The sequence below is a fragment of the Mobula hypostoma genome, chromosome 28, assembly GCF_963921235.1.
Source record: "Mobula hypostoma chromosome 28, sMobHyp1.1, whole genome shotgun sequence".
NCBI classification, from domain to species: domain Eukaryota; kingdom Metazoa; phylum Chordata; class Chondrichthyes; order Myliobatiformes; family Myliobatidae; genus Mobula; species Mobula hypostoma.
The window spans coordinates 18,268,293-18,293,283 of NC_086124.1; the positions used below are offsets into that span (position 1 = coordinate 18,268,293).

The 24,991-nt window shown below is 44.4% G+C and overlaps 1 protein-coding gene across 3 annotated transcripts in view; it reads right to left on the reverse strand.

Annotated features, from left to right (window-relative positions):
- Window positions 1-5,470: 5,470 nt before the first annotated feature.
- The window catches only part of LOC134338839 (immunoglobulin superfamily member 1-like), an 83,800-nt gene continuing 64,279 nt past the window's right edge, over window positions 5,471-24,991 (reverse strand). For all 3 annotated transcript variants that reach the window (XM_063034974.1, XM_063034975.1, XM_063034977.1), the window contains 4 exons: window positions 12,712-13,005; window positions 11,262-11,294; window positions 8,817-8,933; window positions 5,471-5,680 (listed from right to left, as the gene is read on the reverse strand). In XM_063034974.1, coding sequence (XP_062891044.1) covers window positions 5,592-5,680; window positions 8,817-8,933; window positions 11,262-11,294; window positions 12,712-13,005 — 533 coding nt within the window. In that variant the 3' untranslated portion in view covers window positions 5,471-5,591. The remainder of the gene's footprint in view (window positions 5,681-8,816; window positions 8,934-11,261; window positions 11,295-12,711; window positions 13,006-24,991) is intronic.

Here is a 24,991-nt window from a genome sequence, read left to right on the forward strand (position 1 = left end):
TATTAAATCATTAGAAGGGAATGACATAGAATTGGAAACTGAGTTAAGAAATCTCAAGGGTAAAAGGACCCTAATGACTGTTGTATACAGATCTCCAAACAGCAGCCGAGATGTGGATTACAAAGTACTGCAGAAGATAGAAAAGACGTGTCAGATGGGTACTGTCACGATCTTTGTTGGCGATTTTAACGAAAGTGGATTGGGAAAAACCGGCTATTACTGGACCCCGTGAGAGAGAATTTGTCGAATTTCTATGGGATAGCTTTTTAGAACAGATTGTTGCTCAATCCACCAGGGACTACGCCGTGCTGGATTGGATGTTGGGCAATGATCCGGAGGTGGTATGAGAGTATAAGGAACCCTTAGGGAACCGTGATCACAATATGATCGAGTGATCGAGACTTAAAGAAATGCTGAGATTGGAATGTGAAGCAAGATGCGGGGTGCTGGAGGAACTCAAAGACAATGTTAATTAACTTGAATGGAAAGCAATGCAGCGAATAATCAACACAAAAAAGGTATAAATGATGAAAATCCGTAACAAAACAGAAAATGGTGGAAAATTCATCAGCACCGGTGTAGCTGTGGTACGAGAAACACGATTACAGTTACAGGTTGGACACCTTCGATGGAATTGAGCAGGAGGCAATATAAGTTAATCTATTGATTCGGTGGAGGACGTTTATGCTTTTATTTAATGTAGAAAACCTGACTGTCAATGCAAACAAAGATACATGGTTAATAAATTATGGGTGAGGGCCTTGGATATCCAGAAGAAAAGGGTCGTGTGTTCAATCTTACCGTAGATTGAAATAGTGATCCACATTTCTTCAGGAAGATAGATCATCATCATCTTAGCAGATACCGTTATGGGCCGGCATTTGTGCTACTTCAGATTCAGAAACCCACATCCGTTGAATGATTAAAATATGTGTCTCATGAAAACACCACTAATTGTTTTCATACCTATTGTGCTTCTAATTTAACTGAAGGTTTTGATAGGAACCAGTATATATGAACTCAGCTGTGCACTAAAACAGACGTGAGCGTGATGTATTTATGAAAGATAAATTGTCCTCCAGATTGCAACACAAATGCATAATATTTTCAACTAATGATGCAATTAATGCAGTAGACTACTTATGTTTTCTACTTAGATTTCGTTTACCCATTAAAGCTAACGTATCAGTATAGCCGTGAAGCATTTCAAATTACTTTGCCCTGAAGCTCATTTATGACTGTTGCTATGCTATGCTTTGCGGTTAACCTCCAATGGTTGACTGAATAATTTATGGACAGTTTGCGGCAGCGCTTCTCATAGAGCACGGTAAGCAGTTTTGAAATATTCAGATGTTGCACGCTAAAAGAAAACCAGAACATTTCAGAAATGTTTGAACCATACTGGTACTTTGTGGTATGTGCTCACAACACGCTGGAGGAACTCATCAGGTCGGGCAGCACCCGTGGAAACGATGAGTCGACGTTTCGGCCGGAACCCTTCGTCAGGACTGAAGGGGGAAGGGGAAGAGGCCCTATAAAGAAGGTGGGGGGAGGGTGGGAAGGAGAAGGCTGGTAGGTTCCAGGTGAAAAACCAGTAAGGGGAAAGATAAAGGGATGGGGGAGGGGAGGCAGGGAGGTGATAGGCAGGAAAGGTGAAGAAAGAATAGGGGAAACACAATGGGTAGTAGAAGGAGGCTGGACCATGAGGGAGGTGGTAGGCAGCTGGGGGAGAGGGCAGGGTGCCATAGGGATAGGGGAAGGGAGGGAGAGGGATTTACCGGAAGTTGGAGAATTCTATGTTCATGTGGTATGTGCTGGAGTTTTACCACTGAAAAAGGTTCACACTGGCGTGTGGTTGAAGGGGCATGAGAGAGAGAAGGTAGACAATTCATAGAATGACAATGACTGGCGTATACTACGAAACATCCTTTGTGTTCACTAGATGCAGAAGTAGATAATTTGATAGATAGCTAACTAAATAGATATATAGATAGATAGATGAACAAACAGGCAGACAGATAGAGATAGATAGATAGATAGATAGATAGATAGATAGATAGATAGATAGATAGATGGATAGATAGATAGATAGATTAGATAGATAGATAGACAGAATGAGAGAGAGAGAGAGAGAGAGAGGGGAAGTCAAAACGAACATTTGGGCCTGTTATCTGTTATACTGGAATCTTGATGGCCTGTTATTTGTTATACTGGAATCTTGATACCAGACGCAGTATTTTGAAGTCAAATCAGACAGAAAATCACACATATTCAGACAGCATATTAAGTTATGATAAGAAGATTATGCCATTTCCTGAACTTTCTCTCTCTGCTTAAGCAACTGATGATGAGTTGATGTTACATTAAGGTGTACGATGCAATGTAAGAACACTGTTAAACAATGGAATTTAGCTTCTCCTTTAGGTAAAGGAGAAGCTGGCAGAACTATAAAGCCACAGACAAATATCAGAGACTTTAAAAGATTCGACAACCTGAAATTAAACTACACTTTTCACGTCTGGAGTATTGGAATAGATCCTATGTAAAAAAGAAAAGAAACAAGTTGCACTATCGAAGGATTACTTACAGGAAAGTGCATGAATTATTTAACCAAATCTAAATTAACGTTTCGAAAATGCTAAGTTGTCAAGCAGCACCAGTGATAAGTTTTTTTTTGTGAGAGTTAGAGGAAAGGTTGGAGATTTTGAAACGCAGGTATCGCAAATCAGTTGTGGAAAACTATAAATCCAAGAAATGTAAATTGCTCACGCATTTCAATGACCGAGTAGTGACCAGTTTTAAGCGAGAAACGCATAAGCCTGCATGAATACTTCATGGCTGAATGTATTCATTCAAAGTTGTTACAGAAACGTTTGTTGTCATTCACCTTCCATGCAATTGGTCACCCCGAGGAATAACGAATCTTCGAGTATTGGTCTCGGAACGATCTGAGTGATTGCCAACCCAGAGACGCAACTCCCTCCTTTGCATGCGCTTTCGCCTGTTGCTGTCACATGATGTTCTGAGCCCCGCCTATACCTCACAAATCCTATTACCTTTCGCCAATTTGATTGTAACTCAGAAAATAGACCAGAAATAATACTGCTATGGTTCTGCCTTTAACGTTTAGCCCTAATCTCTCATGATTACTCCGCAAGAATACAATCCTCGTTCATCATTAGAGCCTAAGAGGACTACAACAAATGGATCCTCCTTCTGCCAATGGGAAGGGGATTGCAAGTCAAAGAATAGATGCCATTTTATTTGAACTACATCCAGCGGCGTTTATAAGACCTGGATTTTTTTAATATATGCAACAACGTACAGTGGAGAATGTCTCCTTTCCCTGTGTATGAACATACACCGTATATTTAAACGGTAGTGAAGATTAATTTTCCTTACATATTTCTAAGAGATAGAATTTGGCATCTGGGAATAATTAAAAAAAATATTTAGCAATACATGCGGAGGGCAGTGTTAGAATTCAAAAGAAAATTGACAGACTGTAGGGTATATGTGTGCCGAACTGAGGTATGAAAAAATAAAGTAGTAAAATCCAGGGAATATGTACAACGGAGGCGCTGTTTCTAAAAAGAAAATCTGCAGACTCTGGCGACTATTCTCTACTAAGTATCGAAGTATCAAACGTCTGTGAACTCTAATATATCAGTTTAAGTGCCCATGGAAGCAGAAAATACGTCAGCTTATCGGAAAAAAATCGTATCAGTATTGTCTTCGAACCACCAATCCACCTCCTTGGCTTCTCCGTATCATTTTGTTTCAAAATGAAGTCAACGAAATAGCCGGGATGTTCTTGAAATGAAACGTATATTTCTATCAGTCAATGTTCTCTTTGTCCCTTATCGTACCCTTGAATATTGGAATCTTTCAAGATAAATAAACTGGGACACCTATACAAGTGTTCCTTTCCAATCCTTTTTTTTTTGCCAGCTCCTCTCTCAGGCCTCTGTAATTCCATTTGTTCCAATGTAATACTGATTCATCTGACTTTAGTTACTCTTTCTCAAATTGCACGATGTATTCGGTCGTAATACTATCACTGGCTTCTACGGCTTCCTTGACAAGAAGTTCTCTAATCAATTCCTGCTCATTCCACAACACTAAATCCAGAATAGCTGATACTCTAATGTGTTCTACTATCAGGATTTCAATGCCAGAGTTTTCGTAGGAAATGCAGATGAGCTCATTCTATGGATCAGCATGGAGTTGTGTTATTGTAGCCATTAGAGAAACTCGGTTGCAGGAGTGACAGGACTGGCGGTTCAGTATTCCGGGGTGTCATTGTCTCCGAAGTGACAAAATGGGACGATTTTAAGGAGGAGTGGTGGCGGTACTAGTCGGGGAAAATATCATGGCGGATCTCGGTCAGGACAGACTGGAGAACTTGTCTAGTGAGGCGTTATGGGTAGAATTCAGGAATAACAAAGGTATGACCACGTAAATGGGATATATTGCAGACACCCAACAATCCGAGGGATCTAGAGGAACAAATTGGTAGAGATATCACGTACTTAACTATCCAAGAAACATACGATAGTTAAGTACGTGATTTAACTTTCCATATATTAAGTGGGACAACGATACTGTAAAATGACTCGATGGGATAGAGTCTGTCAAAAGCACTTAGGAAAATTTCCCGAATCAATATACATAGGTCACAACTAGAGAATGCGATATCTGACCTTTTATAGGGAACAAAATAGGGCAGATAACCGAAGCATTTATAAGGGAACACTTCTGATCTGCTGATCATAACTCTAATAGCGGCAATAAAATTATGGAAAATTATAGGACTGGTCTTCGGGTTGAGCTTCTAAATTACAGAAAATTCAAATATGATAGCACCAGATCTCCAGAAAGTTGTAGATACAGCCCAATTTATTACAAGCAAAGTCCTGCCCAATATTGGGTTCTTTTTGATGGACCGTTGCCACAAGAAAGCAGCATCAGTCGTCAAATGCTCCCACCATTCGGACCGTGCACTTTTCTCGCTACTACTATCAGGCACACACCTTACGACCCACATAACTATGTTTTAGAATAGCTGTTGCCCTATAATAAGCAGACTCTTGAAACAACATGGTCAATTTAATTTAACAACACTCTGAAAGAATTCTAGTCCCTACAGAATGTGTATAGTTTTTTTGTACATTGGTGGATGTCAGTCTTTGTCTGTGTATGTGCGATCTTTCCTAAAATTCTATTGTACAGCTCTTTCTAGTAAATGCATGTAAGAAAACGACTCTCAAGTTATAGTAGGTATCTCGGTAATAAATTTACTCTTGACGCACTTTGAACTATCCTATTAACAGTGGCGATCCCAGGAGGCCCTGAACAGGTAACTCCCGTATCTTATCTTCTTTTATAATTAACCGATAGTAAATGGGGTGATTATCTAAAATATTTTACAATCTATAGAAACAATTTTCAGGAGTGGCACCATTTGCCGTACTGGAAAGCAAATTAGTTTATTTAAAATGAAATACTATACAAATATGACTGAGCATCTGGATAGTGAAAGCACGCTTGTGTGATGCAAATATTTTCCAGTACGCGAAAATGTAGACTACTCATATGGAGCTATCTTCATCTATCTCGTCCCCATGGTCTTGTTCCTCTTGGTTGGTAATTAATGGCTGTAAGTTATGCACCCGGCTTCCTGTCAAATGGAAATATAAAACAGTTAGTTGGTAAAATGGAAATTTTATCGACAGGGGAAACTAACGTTGCAGCCTTCTGAAGATTAACGCGAACTGGGTTTCAGCAAGGTATTTGGTAAGGTACCCCAGGCAAGGCTTATTGTGAAAGTCAGGAGGCATGGGACCCAAGGGGACATGGCTTTGCAGATCAAGAATTACCTGGCCCAAAGAAGGCAAAGAGTGGTTGCAGACGGGTCACAATCTGAGTTGTGGTCGGTGACCAGTGGTGTGCCTCAGGGATCTGTTCTGGGACCTATTCTCTTCGTGATATTTATAAATTACCTGGATGAGGAAGGGGATGGATGGGTTAGTAAAATGCTGTCAGAGGTTTCAGCGGGACGTTGATAGGATGCAGAACAGGGCTGAGAAGTGGCAGATGGAGTTCACCACAGGTAAGTGAGAGATGGTTCATTTTGGTAGGTCAAATATGATGGCAGAATATACTATTAATGGTGAGACTTTTGGCAGTGTGGAGTATCAGATGGATCTTGGGGTCTGAGTCCATAGGACACTCAAAGCTGCTACGCAGGTTGTCTCTGCGGTTCAGAAGGCATACGGTTGATTGGCCTTCATCAGTCGTGGGATTGAGTGTAAGAACCGACAGGTAATTTTGCAGCTATATAGAACCCAGTTTGGACCTTACTTGGAGTACTGTGCTCAGCTGTGATCGCCTCACTTAAGGAAGGATTTGGAAACCATAGAAAGGGTGCAGAGGAGATTTACAAGTATTTTGCCTGGATTGGGGCATTGCCTTATGAGAATCGCTTGAGTGAACTCGGCCTTTTTTCCATGGAGTGTGGCAGGATGAGAGGTGACCTGATAGCGGTGTATAAGGTGATGAGAGACATTGATCGTGTGGATAGTCAGAGCCTTTTTCCCAGAGCTGAAATGGCTAGCACGAGAGGGCATATGTTTAATGTGCTTGGAAGTAGGTACAGAGGAGATGTTAGGGGTAGGTTATTTACGCGGAGAGTGATGGGTGCCTGCAATGGGCTGCCGGCAACAGTGGTGGAGGCGGATACGATAGGGTTTTTTAAGAGACTTCTGGATTGGTACATGAAGCTTCAAAAAATAGAGGGCTATGGGTAACCCAGTGTAATTTCTAAGGTAAGGACACTCTGGGCACAGCTTTGTGGGTCGAAGGCCCTGTATTGTGCTGAAACACGATGAAATCTGAAGATGCTGGAAATTCAAGCAACATCCACAATATGCTGGTGGAACGCAGCAGGCCAGGCAGCATCTATAGGAAGAAGTACAGTCGACGTTTCGGGCCGAGACCCTTCGTCAGGTTTTCTGTAATTCTGTATTTCTATCCCGAATCACAGGAATTACATGATCTATCGAGCAGCATTAAACCCTGTCGTCCTGAAGTAATTCTACAGTAATACGGTACGTAATAAAATTAAAGCGAGTGACCTTCCACTTACTGTCCTCTTTTTGTGAGTTTTTAACTTAAAGGATAAGCTAAAAGCATTGTTGCTTGTTATCTGGGCGTGTAACCTGTCTATTATTTTACTGACTGCACGATGCTCGATCAACACCTCCACCCACTCCACCACTACTTTATCATTTCCCGTCAGAATAACTTTATGTCAATAAGGTCATGCAACCAATATAAGCTCTCGTGTGTATTTATACTTTGATGTGTGTGTTTGGGACCCCAGTTGCTTACAATATATTTTAATGACTTGGATGAGGGAATTAAATGCAGCATCTCCAAGTTTGCTGCTGGCACGAAGCTGGGCGGCAGTGTTAGCAGTAAGGAGGATGCTAAGAGGATGCAGGGTGACTTGGATAGTTTAGGTGAGTGGGCAAATTCATGGCAGATGCAATTTAATGTGAATAAATGTGAAGTTATCCACTTTGGTGGAAAAAACAGGATAACAGGTTATTATCTGAATGGTGGCCGATTAGGTAAAGGGGAGGTGCAACGAGACCTGGGTGTCATTATACACCAGTCATTGAAAGTGGGCATGCAGGTACAGCAGACGGTGAAAAAGGCGTATGGTATGCTGACATTTATAGCAAGAGGATTCGAGTACAGGAGCAGGGAGGTACTACTGCAGTTGTACAAGGCCTTGGTGAGACCACACCTGGAGTATTCTGTGCAGTTTTGGTCCCCTGATCTGAGGAAAGACATCCCTACCATAGAGGGAGTACAAAGAAGGTTCATCAGATTGATTCCTGGGATGGCAGGACTTTCATATGAAGAAAGACTGGATGAACTGGGCTTGTACTCGTTGGAATTTAGAAGATTGAGGGGTGATCTGATTGAAACGTATAAGATCCTAAAGGGATTGGACAGGCTAGATGCAGGAAGATTGTTCCCGATGTTGGGGAAGTCCAGAACGAGGGGTCACAGTCTGAGGATGAAGGGGAAGTCTTTTAGGTCCGAGATTAGGAAAAACTTCTTCACACAGAGAGTGGTGAATCTGTGGAATTCTCTGCCACAGGAAACAGTTGAAGTCAGTTCATTGGTTATATTTAAGAGGGAGTTAGATATGGCCCTTTTGTCTAAAGGGATCAGAGGGTATGGAGAGAAGGCAGATACAGGGCTCTGAGTTGGATGATCAGCCATGATCATACTGAATGGCGGTGCAGACCCGAAGGTCCGAATGGCCTACTCCTACACCTATTTTCTATGTTTCTATGTTTATATCATTGTTTTTTTTGTGCTGCTTCTGATCCGGTGTAAAAATTATTTTTATTTTGATTTATTTAGAGATACGGTTCAAAATTGGCCCTGACAACCCCGATCTCTGATTTGACTCTAACCTAATCACGGTACAAATTGCAATAACTTATTGACCTATTAAGAGCTGGGTATTTCAACATTGGGAGCACAGGGAGAGAGCACACGCATTCCACGGGGATCACGTACAGAACCCTGACAGGTGACGTCGGAATTGAACTCAGAATTCCGACGCCCCGATCTGTAATAGGATCGTGCATCATCACCATGTCGACACTTTGGTCCCCTTCAAACTTTTGTGCTGGAAGTGATATTAAACAATCTCGAATCTTCCACCTGAACTTAAGCAGAAAAAGAAACTTCTCGTTTCAACGTTATGTCTTCAGAAAATTCGCAATTCTTACCTTTTCTGTCCCAAATATATCCAGCTTTTCTATAACGATTGACTACATATATTCCAATCACAATTGAAATTATCACGGCTACAGAGAAACCAATGATTCCTTTCCGATTAGATGAACCTACAAAAATACAGTAAAAAATACGATTAAGAAACAAAGAAATCTTCCAGTGAATATTGAATATTGCAAGTTATAGTTGTGAGATTCGTATAGGCTAACTTTCACCATTGTCTTCTTCCCACTCTCCACCCGCTGCATACCCACTGAAACACATCTGGAGGGAAAGAGCGTAGGATCTCGTTTCGGTTCGAGACATTCTAACAGGACTGAAAAGGTAAGGAAGTTTTGCAGTATATAATCTTACACAGTGGTGAAAATAGATCGATGGATTAATGCTTGGTTGTTTGGATGGTTGGTAAATTGCATGGGTGGATGGATCGTGACAATGAATTGACATATAGATCAGCCGATAAGAAAGTACGTGGACGTTTGGACAGGTATATAAATGGACAGGTGGAAGGATGGACGAGTGAATGGAAGTGTCTGTAATTGCGCGTACCGATGGGTTGCACAGATGGATGGATAAATGGATGGTGGTGGATGGATGGAGGAATGGAGCTAAAAAGACATGAATTTCCGGATGAAAGGACAGATGTTGGAAGGATGCAATACGAATTGCTAGATGGATGCGTCGATTAATAGATGTGTAGATGATTGAACAGAGTAGCGCGCTCGTCGTTGGATGCATAGGGGAACAGTATGCACGCGCAATGCAGAATAAAATATCAAGAACACCAAGCAACACTGAAACACTGTCTGAGCAGTGACTAGTAACATCCGAGCCGGATCAATGCCGAGCACTGGTAATTTCTGGCACATTGATGTCAGATCACCCATACTTTCTAGTGAATAACATGACTATCTCAGAGCTATTGGAATATTAGCGTCTTGTTGTTTACACTTGACATTTCTTAGGCGAACCAGACACTTAATAAAATCGTTTGTAATAAAAGTATATATGTTTCTCAGTGAGTGATACGGCCTCTAGAATTCAAATGGTTAATCAATGACTGTACGCTATCGATATTCCAAAACCTGGTCTTGGCCGCTCCCACTGCCTACATTCCGGTTGTTTTCTCTGGACCGCGGCTCGTAAGATGCCTCCCCGGTGCCCGCAGCGAAGGCTGTTAACAGCCGCATTTCATTATCTGGCCTTAGATTCTCAACGTATTCTGCTCTGCTACGGCGATCTGAGTGTGCAGTAACTTAATAAACCAGGTAGAATAATAGATTCCTCTCAGAACATTTCTCCCCAACGTCAAGAGTCGCTGCATGAAAAAGACAACGTCCTTTGCTCAAATATGCCCACCATCTTGGACATGTTATCTTCTCACTTCTACCAATGGCCAATAGGTTCAGAAGCCTAATCGCAAACTATTAGGTTTAAGAATAATTACTTCCCTCAACAATTCGGCACTTAAACCAACATGCACAACCCAATTTATTACTTCTGGATAACAACACTCTGACCGTTCTGACCACGTTCCATGAACTTCGTTTTCTTTTTCTCGTAATTATTTTCTTTTCTATATAAAACTGTATATAATTTAAAGCTAATATTCTCTGAATGTTATGTATCATATGGTGCGTGCCGATGTTGCTACTATAAGTTCTTCAGTAATGGCAACAGTGCACTTGTACTTGCGACAATGAACTCCGCCTTGACCTTGAATGGGACTGAACATCGCGGACCCAGAAGAGTCACTAAACTTGACTTCACTTAGAATATTGCATCGTTGCATAACTGTAGTTATTCCTATGCACTAGGCTAAAAAAATGATTGTTTCCCTCCACTATAAAGTTATTATGCGTCATTCACAAAAAGTACTGCCATTCATTGCCAAGATTCCTCTAACACCTGGCGAAGCTGCGACGTCAAACCATTAGAGACCCCGTATAGATATCCCTGAATGGACAACCGAGCTTGACTTGAAACTGTATTGCAGGTCCTTTTCCCTCGCTACATTTAATTTCTGGTATTCCCTCCACAACAGCCCTGAGCAGAATATTTACCCATTCAACCACGCGACAGCATTCAAGTACGCAGCTGAAGAACACCTTCGCACAAGTACTCAGGGATGCACAATAAATACTGGCATTGCAGAAGATCATTTAAAACCAATTGAAATCTATGATAGAAGCAACATATGCAAATCTCCAAGACATCAATGCAAATTCCTCCCTCTTGAAACGTCCAGATGGAAGATTTGGTTTCGTATAATTTGAAATTAATGTTGAGCAGCCACAGTGGAATCGACAATTTATGTTTGTGAGGTAGATGCCATTTTTGATTCAGCATGTATCAAGTAGACTTCCTAACAGAGTACTGGTATACAAAATAAAACGAAATTTAATAAACAGGCATATATTTAAAAATTGAGTGAGTACCTGCCGAATTTCGTCTTCTGGGTAAAGGTGTATCTGTAGAAAGAAGAGAGACGTACTGAGTTGAAGGTTTGTAATTCTGCAAGCAGCATCTTGCATGACATTACGTGCGTGGAAATTCAAGTCACGTTCACATTTTCACAATGTTAATGATTGGATGGGTCTGGTTATTCTGGAATTTGTTCATGCCATTCAAATACGTGGCTTAGTAGGATACATGCACTGTTTTATTAAAGTTGATAGTGTACGTCAGTCTGTCAGTCTGGAGATGAAGGTGTTCGATTTAAAATGTCGACTGTTCAAGGGAAATCTGTCGCGGATGCGGTTGTTTCAGCTCATTGAGTTCGAGCCGATCATCACAAACCATTCCCGATAGTCTTTTTTTTTAATATATTATTCAGCCCATATTCCTGGTTAGGCCCGGGAGCTACTGGACGAACTCCACAATGTCACCGAGAAAACGTGTAAACTACATCGTCAGTAGTAGAGAGAGAGACCAAGATTTATACTTGTTCTCTGAAGCTGGGAGGTAGTGGTTCTACTACCTTTTATCCGGACAATTCTCGTCCGCTGATGATGGTCACATAGTCCTAGTTTGTGGCTGCAGAGTGGTTGAAATTGTCCACTGTATTATTCCAATTGGGTTGTGCCAGTCGGGAACACTAAACTGGCATTGTATGCTGTGGGCCCAGAAAATGTGAGCCGGTGGACGGACTGAGGGGAAGGTAGAGACTGTGTCTGACGTATATCAATTCCAATGTAACGAGAAATTTGTGTGAGAGGAGAGTTTTACTGGAAGAACAATGTTTCAGGTCTTATACGTTTTAAATATGACTTTGGCCTTGTATGGCAAGCAAGTGGGGACTAGAGAAACGAAAAGAGAACATGGATTAATAGACCCATCATAGGATAGCGAAGAGCAATATCTCCCGATAGCAACTAATATGGAGGACCGTGAATTAGGGACTGAAGATCCTCTCGCCCAGGTATATACAGAGCGGACAAATTCTAAACAGAATGGACGAAATGGTTGAACTCACTGGATGAAGCAACTGCAAGTCGTATGATATCGAAGTTAAGGAAAGGAAAAACTAATCCTGGCAACAGGTGAGGCGGAGACGAAGGAACTGAAAAGGCGAATGAAATTTTTACAATTTATAAGGTGGAAAGAATTGTAGTCAAGATAGCAGTGAGAATCAGTACGTTCATAAAATATATAAGTAGACAGTTTGTTACCAAACATGTCCTCAGAGCGATCAAAAAAAGGGAAGAGGGGACATGTTTTTAATAAAGGTTTCCCTTGAGAATATACTGCAGGGAACAAGGAATGATACTTGTATAAGTGACAGGAAAGAAGGAGGTCAAGTCACGATAGACGTGATATCATAGTACGTATAGTCACATATGGAGATGTCGTAAAGATGTATCTTTTCACAAGAACTGTCAATCTCACCTGATAACGCTAGTTTCAATGGGTCACTTGCTGATGACACTATCCACTGGTCTCCCGTTAAGTATGTATATCGACAGGAATAGTATCCTTCATCATCCTCTCCAATCCTTTCGATGTGAAACGTTGCAGAGACATCCTGGGGAGTCAGTTCCTCGTGAGACAGGTAAACGCTGTTCCTTAAAAATTCTAATCTTTTGCTTGCATTATGTTTCTGTATTGTACATTTGAATGTGATGGACTCCCCCTTTTCAAAAACGTCATAGTCTGGAGTCAACGACAATCTCGGCTTTGGACCTGCAGAATATTGACGGGAAATCATTCATCATGTTATTGGAAATAGGTTGCAGGTGTGTGATGGAAATTCAGCAATTTATCAGTGCTACTAATATCAGATTTAATCAATAAGATACTGTAGATTTCCTGGTTGACTGGTAACGCAACAAACTGTTTTTCTACATCAGCAAGACCAAACATTGAAAGATAGACGAAGAAACACATCACTTCTCATCGACGGGTCAGCAGTGGTAAGCAGTTGGATGTTCCTGGTTGGTAACATGTCTGAATATCTTTTCTGGGCCAAACACAAACTTTTACGAGTCAGATGCTTGCCAATTTGACGACAGAATCAACATCGATTGTTTTTTTTAAAATTATTGCCCCATAGAAAGCGTTCTCTATGGATGTATCATGGCTTGATATAGAAGCATAGAAACATAGAAAATCTACAGCACAATACAGGCCCTAGAAATTACCTCGGGTTAACCACGGCAGTCCATTTTCCTAAGCTTCATGTACCTATCCGGGAGTCTCATAAAGGACCCTATCGTATCTGCCGTCACCGCCATCGCTAGCAGCTTGTTTCACGCACTCACCACTCTCTGCGGCAAAAAAATTATTCCTGACATCTCCTCCGTACCTATTTCCAAACACCTTAAAACTGTGCGCTCTCGTGCTAGCCATTTCAGCCCTGGCAAAAAAAAAAGTCTGACTATCCACACGATCAGTATCTCTCATCAACTTATACACCTCTATCAGGCCACCTCTCATCCTCCGTCGCTCCAAGGAGAACAGGCCGAGTTCCCTCAACTTATTCTCATAAGGCATGCTCCTCAATCCAGGAAACATCCTTTCAAATCTCCTCTGCACCCTTTCTATAGTTTCCACATCCTTCCTGCAGTGAGGCGACCAGAACTGAGCACAGTGCTCCAAATGGTGTCTGACCAGGTGTCCTATATAGCTGCAACATTACTTCTCGGCAATCCCATGGTCAATGAAGGCTAATGCACTGTATGGCACCTTAACCATAGAGTCAAGCTGCGCAGCAGCTTTGAGTGCCCTATGGACTCAGAACCCAAAATCCCTCTGTTCCTTCACATTCTCAAGAGTCTGACCATTAATACTATACTCTGCCATCATATTTAACCTACCGAAATGAACCACCTCACAGGTTTCTGGTTTGAAATCCTTTTGCCTCTTCTCAGCCCAGTTTTGCATCCTATCGATGTCCCGCTGAAACATCTGACAGCCCTCCACACTATCCACATTATCAACCTTTGTGTCATCGGCAAATATACTAACCCATCCCTGGACTTCGTCATACGGGTCATTTATAAAAATCAACAAACGAACGGGTCCCAGAACAGATCCCTGAAGCACACAACTGGTCACTGACTTCGAGGCAGAATATAACCTGTCTACAACCACTATTTACCTTCTGTGGGCTAGCCAGTTCTGGATCCAGAAAGAAATGTCCCCTTGGATCCCATGCCTCCTGACTTTCTCAATTAGCCTTGCATGGTATCAGGTGCCTTGCTGAAATACGTATACACTACATCGACTGCTCTATTTTCACTGGCCTGTTTAGTCACATCCTCAAACAAATCAATCAGGCTCGTAAGGCACGGCCTGCCTTTGACAAAGTAATTTCTATTATGCCTCTCCAAATGTTCATAAATCCTGCCTCTCAAAATCTTTTCCATCTACATCCTAAACTCTGAAGTAAGACTCACTGGTCTACAATTTCCTGGGTTATCTGTACTCCCTTTATTGAATAAGGGAACAACATCTGCAACCCGCCAATCCACCGGAACCTCTCCCGTCCCCACTGATGATGCAAAGATCACTACCAGAGGCTCAGCAAAATCCTCTCTCGCTTCCCACATCAGCCGGGTGCACATCCCCTCCGGTCCCGGAGAGTTATCCAACTTGATTCTTTCCGAAAGCTCCAGCACATACTCTTTCTTAATGTCTATATGCTGAAGTTTTTCAATCCGCTGTAAGACATACCTACAATCGCCGAGATCCTTTCCCGTAGTGAATACTGAAACACAATATTCATTAATTACCTCTGCTGTCTCCTCCGGTTCCATACACACATTTACACTGTCACACTTGATTGGTCTTATTCTCCCATGTCTTATCGTTTTACCCTTCACATACTTGTAGAATGTCTTGGGATTTTCTTTAATACTGCTCGCCAAAGCCTTCTCATGACCCATTCTGGCCATTCTAATTTTATTCTTAAGCTCCTTCCTGCTAGCCTTACAATCTTCTGGATCTCTATCATTACCTAGTTTTTTGAACCTTTCATAAGCTTTTCTTTTCTTCTTGACTAGATTTCGAACAGCTTTTGTCCAGCATAGTTCCTGTACCATACCATCCTTTCCCTGTCTCATTGGATCGTACCTATGCAAAAGGCCACTAAAATATCCCCTGAAAATTTTCCACATTTTTCCGCACATTTCCCTGAGTATACCTGTTCCAAATTTATGCTTCCAAGTTCCTGCCTGATAGCTTCATATTTCCCCTTACTCCATGTAAACGCTTTCCTAACTTTTCTGTACCAATCTCTCTCCAATTCTATGGTAAAGGAGAGGGAATTTCGATCACTATCTCCAAACAGCTCTCCCACTGAGAGACCTGACACCTGACCAGGTTCATTTCCCAATACCAGATCAAGTACAGCCTCTCCTCTTGTAAGCTTATCCACATATTGTGTCAGGAATACCTTCCTGAAGACTGCTAACGATCTCCAAGCCATCTCAACCCCTTGCTCTGGGGAGATGCCAATCAATATTTGGGATATTAAAATCTCCCACCACGACAATCCTGTTGTTATTACACTTTTCCAGAACCTGTCTCCCCATCTGCTCCTCGATGTCACTTTTACTATTGGGTGGTCAATAAAAAACCCAGTAGAGTTATTAACCCCCTTCCTGTATCTACTTTCCACCCACAGAGTCTCAGTAGTCAATCCCTCCATAATTCCCTCCTTTTCTTCAGCCGTGGCGCTATCTCTCCTCAACAGTGCCACGCACCCACCTCAGTTGCCTCCCACGCTGTCCTTTCTGAAACATCTAAAGCCTGGCACGCTCAGCCACTGTTCCTGTCCCTGAGCCACTCAAGTCTCTGTAATGGCCACAATATCATAGTCCCAAGTACTGATCCACGCTCTAAGCTCATCCGCTTTGTTCATGATGCTTCTTTCATTAAAATAAACCCATCTCAAACCATCGCTCTGAGCGTTTCCCTTTTCTCTCACCTGCCTATCGCCCCTTCCGCACTTTCCCCAAGCTTTCTCCGTCTCTTCAGTTCGGTTTCCACCCCGCAGTAATTCTATTTTAAACTCTCCCCAATAGCCTTAGCAAACCTTCCCGCCAGAATATTCAAGTGCAACCCGCCCTTATTGTACAGGTCCTACCTGCCCCAAAAGAGCTCCCAGTGATCCAGAAATCTGAATCCCTGCCCCCTGCTCAAATCCCTGAGCCAGGCATTTAGCCTCCACCTCACTCTATTCCTATAATCACTGTCGCGTGTCACATGCAGTAATCCGGAAATTACTGACTTTGACGTCCTCCTTCTCAACTTCCTTCTTAACTCCCTGTAGTCTGTTTTCAGGACCTCCTCTCTTTCCCTCCCTCTGTCGTTGGTACCAATATGTACAACGACCTTTGGCTGTTCATACAGAAATGCTCTCCAGGTGACCGCAAGAAACTAGAATGATGTAGGCAGAGGTCGGTCTATTAGGGACGCCATCCCGCCCACCATTGACTCTAACCAATCTTCTTGTTTTCGCAGTGAAACAGCAAGCACAATCAAAGACACGAACATCAGTGTATGTTCTATCGTCACCCCTCTCCATTTGCATAGAAGCACGTACAACCAGGATCAAGGGCAGCATCTATCCCGTTATTATCAGATGCTTGAAGGGATCACTTGAAATATAAAATAGTCAGTTGACCTCACAAACTACATCATAATGATCTTCCACGTTATTGTTTAACTGTACTGCATTTTCTCTGTAGCTTTTACACTTCATTCGACGTTGATAATAATTTTACCTTATTCTAGCTCGGAGCAATTTGAGAGGGAGAAGGGAAAATCGGAAGTGTCATTATTACAGTTGAACAAAGGGAACTATGGTGCTATATGGGAGTAGCTGGCCAAAGTTCAATGGAACAATACCCTAGAAGGGATGTCAGTGGAACAGTAATGGCAGGTGTTTCTGGGAATAATGCGGAAGATGCAGGATCAGTTCTTTCCAAAGAGGAAGAAAGATCCTAAGGGGAGTAAGGGGAGACTGTGGATGACAAGGGAAGTAATGGACAGTATAAAAATAAAAGAGAAGTATAACATGGCAAAGACGAGTGGAAAGCCGGAGGATTGGGAAACTTTTTAAGAGCAACAGAAGGTAAATAAAAAGGCAATGCGCGGAGAAAAAGATAGGTACGAAGATAAACTAGCCAAGAATATAACAGGTGATAGTAAAAGCTTCTTTAGGTATGTGAAAAGGAAAAAAAAATAGTTAAGACCAAAATTGGGCACTTGAAGACAGAAAAGGGGGAGATTATTATGGGGAACAAAGAAATGACAGACAAGTTGAACAGGTACTTTGAATCTGTCTTCACCAGGGAAGGCGCAAACAATCTCCCAGATATAATAGTGGACAAAGGATCTAGGGTAATGGATGAACTGAAGGAAATTTATATTAGGCAGTAAATGGTGCTGGATAGACTGTTGGGTCTGAAGACTGGTAAGTCCCCGTGACCTGAAGGTCTGCCTCCCAGGATACTTAAGGAGGTGGCTTTAGAAATCGTGGACTCATCGGTAATCATTTTCCAATGTTCTATAGATTCAGGATCAGTTCCTGTGGATTGGAGGTGGCTAATGTCGCCCCTCTCTTCAAGAAGGGAGGAAGAGATAAAACAGGGAATTATAGATCGGTTAGCCTAACGTCGGTGGTGGCAAAGATGCTGGAGTCAATTATAAAAGATGAAATTACGACACATCTGGATAGCAGTAACAGGATCGGTCCGAGTCCAAGGGGATATCGTGCTTAACTAATCTTCTGGAATTTTTTGCGGGTGTAACTATGAAAATGGACAAGGGAGAGCCAGTGGATGTAGTGTACCTGGACTTTCAGAAAGCCTTTGATAAAGTCCCACATAGGTGATTAGTGGGCAAAATTAGGGCACATTGGTATTGGGGGAAGAGTACTGACATGGATTGAAAATTGGCTGGCTGACAGAAAACAAAGAGTAGCGATTAATGGGTCCCTTTCAAAATGGCAGGCGGTGACCAGTGGGGTACCACAGGGTTCAGTGCTGGGCCCGCAGCTATTTACAATATATATTAATGATTTAGAGGAGGGAATTAAAAGTAACATTAGCAAATTTGCCGATGACACAAAGCTGGGTGGCGGTGTGAGGAGGATGTTATGAGAATGCAGGGTGACTTGGACAGACTGGGTGAGTGGGCAGATGCATGGCAGATGCAGTTTAATGTGGATAAATGTGAGGTTATCCACTTTGGTGGTAAGAACAGGAAGGCAGATTATTATCTAAATGAAGTCAAGTTAGGGAAAGGGGAAGTGCAACGAGATCCAGGTGTTCTTGTATATCAGTTACAGAAAGCAAGCATGCAAGTACAGCAGGCTGTGAACATAGCTAATGGCATGCTGGCCTTCATAACAAGGGGAATTGAGTATAAGAGCAACGAGATCATTCTGCAGCTGTACAGGACCCTGGTGAGACCACACCTGGAGTACTGTGTGCAGTTTTGGTTTCCAAATTTGAGGAAGGACGTTCTTTCTATTGAGGGAGTGCAGCGTAGTTTCACAAGATTAATTCCCGGGATGGCGGGACAGTCATATATCGAAAGATTGGAGCGACTGGGCTTGTATACTCTGGAATTTAGAAGGCTGAGAGGGGATCTTATTGAAACATATAAGATTATTGAGAGATTGGACACGCTGGAGGCAGGAAGCATGTTCCCGCTGATGAGTGACTCCAGAACCAGAGGCCACAGTTTAAGAATTAGGGGTAGGCTATTTAGAACTGAGTTGAGGAAAAACTTTTTCGCCCAGATAGTGGTGGATACATGGAATGCTCTGCCCCAGAAGGCAGTGGAGGCCAGGTCTCTGGATGCTTTGAAGAAAGAGATGGCCAGAGCTCTTAAAGATAGTCGCATTAAAGGTTATGGGGATAAGGCAGGAACTGGGTACTGATTGTGGATGGTCAGCCATGATCACAGTGAATGGCGGTGCTGGTTCGAGGGCCGAATGGCCTACTTCTGCTCCTATTGTCTATTGTCTATTGAGCACGATGCAATGAACTGATCTGTGCTAAGAGAATAGAAGACAACTTTTTCTTTGTACCTTTGTACATGCCAGAATATAAACCGATACCAGTACAAATAAAAAAAAACGATTTTGCGGACTTCGACTTCGCAATTTTCTTGAAACTTCACACCTTTCCCATTCCATCTTCAGTTCTATCCATCTTACCTACGTAGGCCCTGTCACATATATCCTGCGTTCCAATCTCTCCGGCGAATAATTTCTATCCCCCGATCACATGCGCACACGCATACTGCACCTGCCATTTACACACAAGATTTTATAAACACAAACAACAGGAATTCTGCAGATGCTGGAAATTCAAGCAACATACATCAAAGTTGCTGGTGAACGCAGCAGGCCAGGCAGCATCTATAGGAAGAGGCGCAGTCGACGTTTCAGGCCGAGACCCTTCGTCAGGACTAACTGAAGGAAGAGTGAGTAAGGGATTTGAAAGCTGGAGGGGGAGGGGGAGATGCAAAATGATAGGAGAAGACAGGAGGGGGAGGGATGGAGCCGAGAGCTGGACAGGTGATAGGCAGAAGGGGATACGAGAGGATCATGGGACAGGAGGTCCGGGAAGAAAGACGGGGGGGGGGTGACCCAGAGGATGGGCAAGAGGTATATTCAGAGGGACAGAGGGAGAAAAAGGAGAGTGAGAGAAAGAATGTGTGCATTAAAAAGAGTAACAGATGGGGTACGAGGGGGAGGTGGGGCCTAGCGGAAGTTAGAGAAGTCAATGTTCATGCCATCAGGTTGGAGGCTACCCAGACGGAATATAAGGTGTTGTTCCTCCAACCTGAGTGTGGCTTCATCTTTACAGTAGAGGAGGCCGTGGATAGACATGTCGGAATGGGAATGGGATGTGGAATTAAAATGTGTGGCCACTGGGAGATCCTGCTTTCTCTGGCGGACAGAGCGTAGATGTTCAGCAAAGCGGTCTCCCAGTCTGCGTCGGGTCTCACCAATATATAAAAGGCCACATCGGGAGCACCGGACGCAGTATATCACCCCAGTCGACTCACAGGTGAAGTGATGCCTCACCTGGAAGGACTGTTTGGGGCCCTGAATGGTGGTAAGGGAGGAAGTGTAAGGGCATGTGTAGCACTTGTTCCGCTTACACGGATAAGTGCCAGGAGGGAGATCAGTGGGGAGGGATGGGGGGGACGAATGGACAAGGGAGTTGTGTAGGGAGCGATCCCTGCGGAATGCAGAGAGAGGCGGGGAGGGAAAGATATGCTTAGTGGTGGGATCCCGTTGGAGGTGGCGGAATCCAACGGGATCCCACCACTAAGCATATCTTTCCCTCCCCGCCTCTCTCTGCATTCCGCAGGGATCGCTCCCTACACAACTCCCTTGTCCATTCGTCCCCCCCCATCCCTCCCCACTGATCTCCCTCCTGGCACTTATCCGTGTAAGCGGAACAAGTGCTACACATGCCCTTACACTTCCTCCCTTACCACCATTCAGGGCCCCAAACAGTCCTTCCAGGTGAGGCATCACTTCACCTGTGAGTCGACTGGGGTGATATACTGCGTCCGGTGCTCCCGATGTGGCCTTTTATATATTGGTGAGACCCGACGCAGACTGGGAGACCGCTTTGCTGAACATCTACGCTCTGTCCGCCAGAGAAAGCAGGATCTCCCAGTGGCCACACATTTTAATTCCACATCCCATTCCCATTCTGTTATGTCTATCCACGGCCTCCTCTACTGTAAAGATGAAGCCACACTCAGGTTGGAGGAACAACACCTTATATTCCGTCTGGGTAGCCTCCAACCTGATGGCATGAACATTGACTTCTCTAACTTCCACTAGGCCCCACCTCCCCCTCGTACCCCATCTGTTACTCCTTTTAATGCACACATTCTTTCTCTCACTCTCCTTTTTCTCCCTCTGTCCCTCTGAATATACCTCTTGCCCATCCTCTGGGTCACCCCCCCCCCCCGTCTTTCTTCCCGGACCTCCTGTCCCATGATCCTCTCGTATCCCCTTCTGCCTATCACCTGTCCAGCTCTCGGCTCCATCCCTCCCCCTCCTGTCTTCTCCTATCATTTTGCATCTCCCCCTCCCCCTCCAGCTTTCAAATCCCTTACTCACTCTTCCTTCAGTTAGTCCTGACGAAGGGTCTCGACCTGAAACGTCGACTGCGCCTCTTCCTATAGATGCTGCCTGGCCTGCTGCGTTCACCAGCAACTTTGATGTAAGATTTTATAAATACTGCTTTTCCTGCTCTGCTCTCATTTCTACTGGATCCGTCTTTATTAATTCATTTTTATCTTACTTCTACACCATATTCTACCACTTTGCTACCACTATTTATACCGGCCAACGCTTATTACTAACTTCAACGTTCTTTTCCTACCAGAGTCGATTTGCCAATCGCCTCCTGCGCCTGCAACTGGACACGCCCATCGCTGGCTAGCTCTGCACAACCCTTTGTCTTTTCCAACTCTGTGGGTCTAGAAACGTTGACTGTGCATTTCCCTCCACGGATGCTGAGTTACTTCACTGCTTTGTCTATTGCACACTGTCTCCAAAATATCGAATCTGTGCTTCCAACTGTAAATATCGTCTGACCCACTGGGCTTCGCCAGCAACTCGTTTATGTGTTCTTTGTCCCAGGAACTTGGAGTGTGATGTATGTTCATTTATGTTATGTATCGTCGTTATGGGGAACAATGCAAATCAGGGGAAAACGTATCTGCCACCCTGCCTTATTTTCAGATAGGTATGATGCAGCCTGATATTTTCCTTTTGAACTTATCAGAGCTGACTTTAATTTGCGATGACCTGCCGTAAATTAGTCCTTCTCTCTCCCTCTCGCTGTCTCTTCCTTTCTCTGTCTCACTCTCTCTCTCATTCTCCCTCCCCCTCTCCCTCTCCCTATCCCTCTCTCCCTCTCTCTCCCTCTTTCCCACTCCCTCTCCTTCTCTCTCCCTCTCTCTCCTCTCGGACGGCAGCAGGGCCGATGACTTTAGCAATGGGAAAGGGGCCGATGAAGGGGGAGGCGAGCTTGCGTGAATCCACCTTGAGTGGCAGGTGTCGGGTTGAGAACCACACACGCTGTCCCTGGCGGTGACGTGGGGACTTGGTGCGATGACGATCAGCTTGTCGCTTGTTGCTAAAAGAGGCACGGAGAAGGGCGGAGCAAGTGTGCCTCCACGTCCGCTGACAACGGCGGATGAATGATTCGGCAGATGAAACGCCAAACTCCTCCTCCTCGGCAGGAAACAGTGGAGATTGGCAGCCAAGGCAGCAGGGGACAGACCGATGGGTGAGGACGGTTGAGAGCTTACGGCGCACACGGTTCAGGGTAGTTGCAGACTCCACCCAGAGGGCTTCTGGGAGACCAGACATCGCCGTACTGTCTCTAACTGTTGGTTGACCCGCTTGGTCTGGCCAAAGGTCTGTGGGTGGAATCCTGAAGACAGACTCACAGAGGCACCCAGAAGATTCCAGAATGCCCTCCAGAAAACGAATGTGAATTGCGAGCCCATGTTTGACACATCATCTACAGGTAAACCATGGAATTTAAAAACATGCAGTTCCAGTAATCTGGCTATTTCTTTGACAGATGGGAGTTTAGGCAAAGGAATGAAGTGCACAGACCTGGAGAAACGATCAACTACTTTGAGAATGGTGGTGTTACCATCTGGTGGGGGAGGTCTGGTGACAAAGTCCAGGGCAATGTGAGGCCAGGGTCTCTTGGGGAAAGGCAGGCGTTTTAACAGACCAGCAGGTGACCGGTTAGAGTTTTTGCCTTGAGCACCGGCCGATCAGGCTGAGACAAAGTTGCGGATGTCATCTCCCGTGGAGGGCCACCAGAACTGTCGACTTATGAAGGCTGCAGGACGCTTGGTTTCAGGGTGACAGGATAACCGGCAAAAATGACCCCACTGCAATACCTGTGAGCGGACAGAGCTGGGAACATAAACACGGTTAGTGGAGCATTGACTAAGGGCTGCCTCGCTCTATTGAGCAGCTTGCACCATGTCCCATTGCGCTGCACCCACGAGACAGTGAGCAGGGAAGGGATAATATGGTACTTTAGGGGTCTCAGAGTGAGGGGATCTACGGGAGAGGGCATCAGGGTTTCCATACTTGGAACCGGGGTGGTAAGACAGAGTAAAATTGAATCTTGGGAAAAACAGGGACCAACGAACATGACGGGAGTTGAGACGTTGACGGTACGGATATATTCCAGATTCTTCTGGTCAGACCAGACTAACAATGGCACAATTGCTCCCCTTAACTAATGCCTCTGCTCCTCCAGAGCTCGCTTCACAAACAGCAGCTTCCGGTTTCCGACATCGTAATTCCGCTCCGTGGGAGTGAGCCGGTGAGAGATGAAGGCGCAGGGGTTTACCTTCTCATCCTTGGCCGAGTGCTGAGAGAGAACAGCTCTTATACCAATTCCAGACGCATCCACCTCCACAATGAACTTTCGTTCGGTGTCGGGTTGAATCAGAATGGGGGCAGAGGTGAAACGTTCTTTCAGGTCAGAGAATGTTTTTTTTTTAGCAGCAGGAGACCAGTAGAGTCTGAGAGCAGGTGAGGTAAGAGCAGCGAGTGATGCAGCCAATGTACTGTAATTTCTGATGAAGCGGCGATAGAAGTCAGCAAAGCCCAAGAGGCGTCGTTACTCCCGACGAGTTGAAGGTTGGGGCCATTCGACTACAGCCATGTCCAACAGCAGCAGGGGAGGAAGACGGCCGGATGATGCTTGCAGCCAGAGACTCTTGAATGTACTTATTCATGGCTTCTGTTTCAGGCACGGACAGGGAATATAGGCGGCCGCTTGGGGGAGATGTGCCAACAAAAGGTCAATGGCGCAATCATATGGACGAAGAGGCGGTAGGGAAATGGCCTGGGACTTGCTAAGCACAGCCTTGAGGTCCATGTATTCATAACGGATGGCACTAAGGTTCCCCAAATTCCTCGGGGAGTTCTGGGCTTGGAGACAAGGGGATCTGAGCATGGTGGAGGCAGTAGGAGTGACAAAATGGGCTCGAAGCCTACAATCTTGCGACTGAGCCAGTCAATATGGGGGTTGCGTTTAACTAACCAGGGATAGTCCAGGACAGTAGGAGCGTGAGGATAGTAAATAACATGAAGGGTTAACTGTTCATGATGATTGCCGGATAAGCTGAGTCTCTCCGGGGCCGTGACATGGGTGATGTTAGCCAGTCTCTGACTGTTCAAGACGTTGGCCAGCAATGGTGACTGGAGAGCAGACGTGGGTAATCCCCACTGGGCAGACAAGTCGGGATCGCTAACACATCCCTCCGCACCGGAATCAACCAAGATGGAGACTGCTTGCCGTTGGACGCCCCACTCCGGAGAAGCAGGTATGAGAGTGAGTGTCGTCGAGGAGGGCTGGACAGGGGTCACACTCACAAGTACTCCTCGTCCTACTGGTGAGCGCTTGGCTTTTACTGGGAAGGTGGAGATCAAGTGGTCTGGTTAGCCACAGTACAGACAGGAACGGGTGCTGATTCTCCTTTGTCTCTCAGTCTGTGTCAGGCGGGTACTGTCAACCTTCATTACTTCGGGCTCTGGAATTGGAATTGTAGATGGGGGCAAACAGCGGGGCAAAGTAAACTGCTGAGGAGCTTGGAACTCACCCAGTGCCCCAGCGACTCTCTGGAACCCCTCCCTCTG